General features: G+C 44.4%; 1 protein-coding gene across 10 annotated transcripts in view; it reads left to right on the top strand.

Moving 5' to 3' along the window:
• The window catches only part of ACAP2 (ArfGAP with coiled-coil, ankyrin repeat and PH domains 2), a 157214-nt gene continuing 151499 nt past the window's right edge, over positions 286-6000 (top strand). For 9 of the 10 annotated variants that reach the window (XR_002337844.1, XR_002337842.1, XM_021070084.1 and 6 more), the window contains exon 1: positions 286-632. Coding sequence is in view for 7 of the 10 variants with exons in the window: in XM_021070084.1 (XP_020925743.1) it covers positions 580-632 (53 nt within the window). In the remaining 3 variants the exon portion in view is untranslated. The remainder of the gene's footprint in view (positions 633-6000) is intronic. The other variant, XM_021070081.1, reaches the window with a different exon arrangement.

Raw genomic sequence — 6000 nt, 5'->3', positions numbered from 1 at the left:
CCTGCAGGAGGCGGCCCCTCCGCGTCAGCAGCTCAGCAGGGCGGGGCTGGAAAAGCTGGAGAAGAGGCGGGGGCTCCGGGGGAAGCTCGGCGCGCAGCCACGTGACTTCCTTCCCTAGGAGCCTCAGCCGCCGGCCTCCCAGCAACCGGTGCGTCCCGCCTAACGACGCCTGGCCCTCCGGGACGTAAGTGGCCAGAAGGCTCCCACGGTCGCGCTGCTCATTGGCTCGCGTTGCCGTCGCTCAGGCGCGTTGCCCGAGCGCCCGCAGGCGGTGCTACCGGAAGCCCCGCCTACTGGCCGCCTGTTCGTGGCTGGCTGGCGGAGGCTGTCACTCCCAGGCGGTTTCCCTGAAGACCGGGCTCTGCTGGGGGCGGGAGGAAGAGGGGCCGGACTGGGGCCTGAAGAGCCTTCGCTGAAGCCGCCGTTTTCGCGGCTGCTATGATCAGCGGACTAGGCGCCCTCCGCAGTTCCGCGCAGCGCTAGTCGCGGCCGTGCGCTCGCCGTCGCCGTCTGGGTCCCCAGTGCGGCCGCTCCGGCGGCTCCCTCGGCTCTTCCAAGGCTAGGCGAGGCGGAGGCAGGATGAAGATGACTGTGGATTTCGAGGAGTGTCTGAAGGACTCTCCCCGCTTCAGGTAACCAGCGCGGCCGCCCAGCTCTGGGCCGACGTCACCCGGAGCTGCCTTCCCCAGCGGTGGGGGCGTGAAAGCCGACCCGCGAAACGCTCAGTGGGGCCATTCAGTCCGCGCCCTCCGACGGGGCGGCCGGCCGTTGCGGCCGCTCCCGATCCTGGTTTGTGTGTGTGTGTGTGGGGGGGGCGGTGTGCGGCGGCGGCACTACAGCCCCGACAGTCCCTTAGCAAGGGGCGAGGCTGGTCCAGGAGGGGGACGTCTCCTCTTTATCCCCCTTCCTCGCCCTCTGGCCGGGGCGGAGCACCGGAGAGGCCGAGAGCACCGCCTCGGAGGAACTGGGGTGCAACCGCGTCCCCGAAGACTCGTGCCCTTTGCTGGTGCGCGCTCTCGTCCCCTTCCTCTTGCCTCTCATCCTTTCCCCTTCCTTCCGCTCCTTTTTCGTTTCCACCCCACCCCAACCCCTCTTTGAGGGAGCTTGCTGGGCACCCTCCTGCAGTTCACTTAGTTCCTCTTTGCGCTTTTCCGCTCCCCTTACCCCGGGGAGTAGGGAGTGGGGGTCAGTTGGGGACCTCGACTTCTGCTGCTGGCGTGTCCCCTGCCTGGGGGACCCTTAGGAAGGCGCTGGCGGTTGATTTGCACGGGAGTCCAAGGGTGGGAGTGCTTTGACCAACGGCATTCTATCGACCGCGGTCCGAGACTATAGGCTTTTTTTTTTCCCACTTAAGCTCTTTGAAGGTGGCACCGCTGCCGAGAGGTGCTGGGCTCTGAAGGGTGAAGACTAGGAGAAAGAGTGCATATCTGTTTTGAAAACGGAAGTAGGAGGACCCTGAAGATTGTATTTCTGTTCCTCTTCCAGCAGCGTCGGCCCGAGAGGGCCGGGATCACACTCGGATGCTCCCTGTGCATCTGTCACAGAAACTGACGTGGTGGCACTCTGATTCACTTGGGCTGGCCTCCCTCCCTTGAGAGGCGGCGGTCCTGAGTGAGAGTGTCTACAGCACGGGCTCTTTCGGTTTCGTGCATCGTAGGAAACTCAAGAATTGTTTTGGAGAATGGAGTTTTACTAGGTTGTCTTTTACAGCGCTTTCGTAGGATTGTCCTTAGGCCTTAAAAATAAGGCCTTCAAACTTCCGTTAGATTGTGACATGTCTTGAAAGCGTCCCTTGAACATTGATGTGTGTGTGTGTGCCCGCTGATCTCTGGGCCAAGCCTCGGTAGTAAATTCCTGCATCCTCTCCCTGGGAACTAGCTGTTCTCATCGTTATCGCTGTTAATTTGATTTGCCATTTTCTTTTCTGTGAAAAGGAAACTATTGTGAAGCTAAGGAACTCGTATGTCTAAGAGAATGGCCTTTGTTTTTCGTTTTTTAATGTTAATATTATTTGAGATTAGGGCTATTGCTTGTAAAAAGATGCACCTGGTTTGATTGCTGTTGTTGGCATTGTAAAAACTTGTATGTTGGACGTGATTTGACTGGACTCAGAGGAGTTACAAATGGATTGTTTAGGACAGCTTTGCAGTTTAGATTCCAGGACTGTGTGGCCAAGGAAGTAATTTTTGAAGTGTACCTTAGGAAGTTTTGCTTTTTTTGGTGAAATTTTTATTAATATGACCCATCTATTACTGGGTAATGATATAATCGCAGCATATTTTTGTTTGGAGAGTGTGGCTTTGTACTCTGTTTCACATGTTAAATTTCATGAAAAGAAAAAAGTTGAGAGAAGTGATTTGGAAATGCTTCTAACCACTGGTGTTGGTCACAAATCACGTGCTATCCTTGTTTTTGAAATAAAGGAATCATTGAATATAAAATAAGAGGAAAAGATACTGATTAAGTTGTATGGAATATTATAGTGAATGTTACACTTGAGTATAATATCTCTTTTCTGTTAATTAAGATGTTAGGGATTTTTTCAAGAGTTGTTTCCAGTATTCCGTTTACCTTTGGCTGCAAATTGGGAAGAGAAACCAAGATTCAGGAGACTCCAGTATCTTGTGTACATTTGTGGGACTAGATTAGTTTTGCATCAGCGGCAAGAATGCCAAGAAATAAAAATCTTCATTATTCATGTTCTTAATTTTTAAAATTTCCCTATAACCTCATTACAGGGTATAGGTTTCTATTGCATTTGAGAATAATATTTCAGAAGTCTTTTTATTCACTGCCTTTGTGTAAGAGAAACTTTTATGAGCATTGTGCATGTTTGTGAGTGATACATTGAAATGTTTGTATCAAAAGAGAAGATTTGTGAGGGCTGGGCTTTTTTATTCCTTGTAGTGTCCTGATCTATTTGCTGTTTTTAAAACTAATTCCTATTTTTATTCTCCTTCACAAATGAATCTTGTGGCATTTAAGTCTGGCATGTGGACATAACTGCTTTGAGTATTGTGGAATTAATGTAAATGGCAGTTCTTGCTGAAGAAAAATTTTGCCAGTTTAAGCTTTAAACATTAATTTTCCTGTTGTATTGTTAAGGAAAAGAAGAGGAGGTCTGGTTGAAATAGGGAGAAAAGGATGTTGCAGTTGCAACATTGTCTCTAGTAATTTGAATCAAGTCAGTGGTTACTTTTACATTCCTGTGAACATTTCGTTTTGTTTTTAGATTGGAAAGCACATATCATTGTGTAATTTGGGGCTCTCAGTTTTTTAAAAACCAGTCTAAAGGTCAAAATCTTGTTCATTTAAAATCTACAGGAAAGTAAATGTGTCCAAGAGTACTTTTTTTTAAGTAAGGAATTTTCCATTTTGACCAACATTTGTTTGGGCCCTAAATTGTGTGTGTAGTTGCTCTTTAACATTTTATAAAATTTAATAAAAATTGTGCTTTTCCTATATATAAACATTTGGTTCACTCAGGAAGAGAATATTTTGTTTGAAACAAAAAGTTGAATAAATTAGTGCTTTTTGAATTGTGAAAGATTTTTGCTCTAATTCAATCAGATAAAAAATTGAGTCTTTATCTGATGCATTTATTTTTTTTAATCCTTAAACAATGTTTATCTTGCATCATTTGAAGGTTTTTTTTGTTTGTAGATTGTATTTTAGCTGTGGTCCTTGTTCAGTAACTTAGGATAAACATCTTAAAAGATGTTTTAGTGTGAAAGGTTTTAATGGGTGAGAGACATTGTAATAAAAAATATATATTTTAAAATATATACTTTAAAAATATATACTTATATTCAGGAACACACCATATAGATATAATGTTTTGCTATTAAGCTGGTGCCAATCCTGGCTGGTTTTCCACTTTACCTTCCTGCCATCTTTAGAACATGTATATACTCTTAATAACTAGTGCTGTATATAGGAAAAATATAGTGGGCAAGAGATGAAGCAAAATGTGTTTTTATCTCAGAAGTGGTACAATGGAATTATAAAATAGTCTTTGGAGTTCCTGTCGTGGTGCAGTGGAAGTGAATCCAAGTAGGAACCGTGAGGTTGCGGGTTCGATCCCTGGCCTTGCTCAGTGGGTTAAGGATCCTGTATTGCCATGAGCTGTGGTATAGGTCGAAAATGCTGCTCGGATCTTGTGTTGCTGTGGTGTAGGCCAGCAGCTGCACCTCTGATTTGATCCCTAGCCTATGAACCTCCATATGCCTCGGGTACGGCCCTAAAAAGACAAAGATCAAAAAAAAAAAAAAAGTCTTTTCTTGAACCAAAATATAGGAACCCAGCTATTTCTTATTGCAGCTTTTAATTAATCATTTAATGTAGTATCAACTTAAGTTGAAACAGGAAGAACAAATCTTTATAACATGCCAGACCTCATACCAGATGCTTTTATAGCTTCAGGTTATCTCATTTAACTTTAAAATATATTATGAGGAGTTCCCAATGTGGCGCAATGATGGTGGTATCTCTGGAGCACTGGGATACAGGTTTGATCCCCTGTCCAGCTCAGTGGGCTAAGGATCTGGGATTGCCACAGCTGTGGCATAGGTCGCAACTGCATCTCAGATCTGATCCCTGGCCCAGGATCTCCACATGCCCCAGTGCAGCCAAAAAAGAAAAACAATATATATATGTAGGAATTATTATCTTCATTTAAAAATTGTTAAAAAAAATCCTTAACCTACTCTGCTACCAGGGAACTCCTAAATCAACTTGCTTGACGGTGGAGTTTGAAGTGGTGGACTTGGAAGTGAATTCACTCTTGTACTCCTTCTCTCAAGCCATAGGCTTTAATTGCATTAATTTAATGTTGCATCAAGTTTATGTATGGTGTCTTTTATCATACAGAAATTTAAAAACTGACTTTTGTGTATTGCCTAGAAAAATCTTCCCATTGTCATTATTATAGGTTATGCTTCTACTATTTTATAGCAATTTTTTTTTTTTTTGTCTTTTTTTGTTGTTGTTGTTTTTATTGTTGCTATTTCTTGGGCCGCTCCCGCGGCATATGGAGGTTCCCAGGCTAGGGGTCGAATCGGAGCTGTAGCCACCAGCCTACGCCAGAGCCACAGCAACGCGGGATCCGAGCCGCGTCTGCAACCTACACCACAGCTCACGGCAACGCCGGATCGCCAACCCACCGAGCAAGGGCAGGGACCGAACCCACAACCTCATGGTTCCTAGTCGGATTCGTTAACCACTGCGCCACGACGGGAACTCCTATTTTATAGCAATTTTTAGTTTCATGTAATGCAGCTAGGTTTAGTTTTGACTGTGGGAGGTAATCTTATTTTATTTTCTTCCAAATAGAAGCCCTTGTTTTAATACTTTTTATTGAATAATCCATTCTTTCCCCATTGATTTAAAATTATACACATACATGCATCTATCTTTATCTATCTATCTATCTATCCATCCATCCATCCATATGAACATGGGTCTTTTTCGGGATTCTCTTCTTTTTTTACCAATGTATTTGTCTGTTCTACAAATACTGTTAATATATTAGTTGTAAAACTTTATGGAGTTTCTGTCACGGTGCAGCGGAAATGAATTCAACTAGGAACCATGAGGTGGGGGTTTGTTCCCTGGCCTTGCTCAGAGGGTTAAGGATCTGGCATTGCCATGAGCTGTGGTGTAGGTTGCAGACCGAGGCTCGGATCTGCTGTTGCTGTGGCCGTGGTGTAGGCTGGCAGCTGTAGCTCTGATTAGACCCCTAGCGTGGGAACCTCCATATATCGAGGCTGTGGTCCTAAGAAGCAAAAAAAAAAAAAAAAAGAAGAAAACTTTATAATTTGTTATGATATCTGATGGGGTAAGTTTTCCTTTTTTTTGAAAACTTAATGGCTGTTCTTAAATATTTTGTCTTTACAGTAGCTTCTTCAATATCTACAATATGTCTTTCTATGTATTTTGGCCTTATTTATTTATAACTTTTTATTTAAGATTTCAATGACAAACCAACTGTATGTTGTTTAT

Source organism: Sus scrofa, chromosome 13 (genome assembly GCF_000003025.6).
Source record: "Sus scrofa isolate TJ Tabasco breed Duroc chromosome 13, Sscrofa11.1, whole genome shotgun sequence".
Lineage (NCBI taxonomy): Eukaryota > Metazoa > Chordata > Mammalia > Artiodactyla > Suidae > Sus > Sus scrofa.
This window is presented reverse-complemented; position numbering and strand designations above follow the sequence as displayed.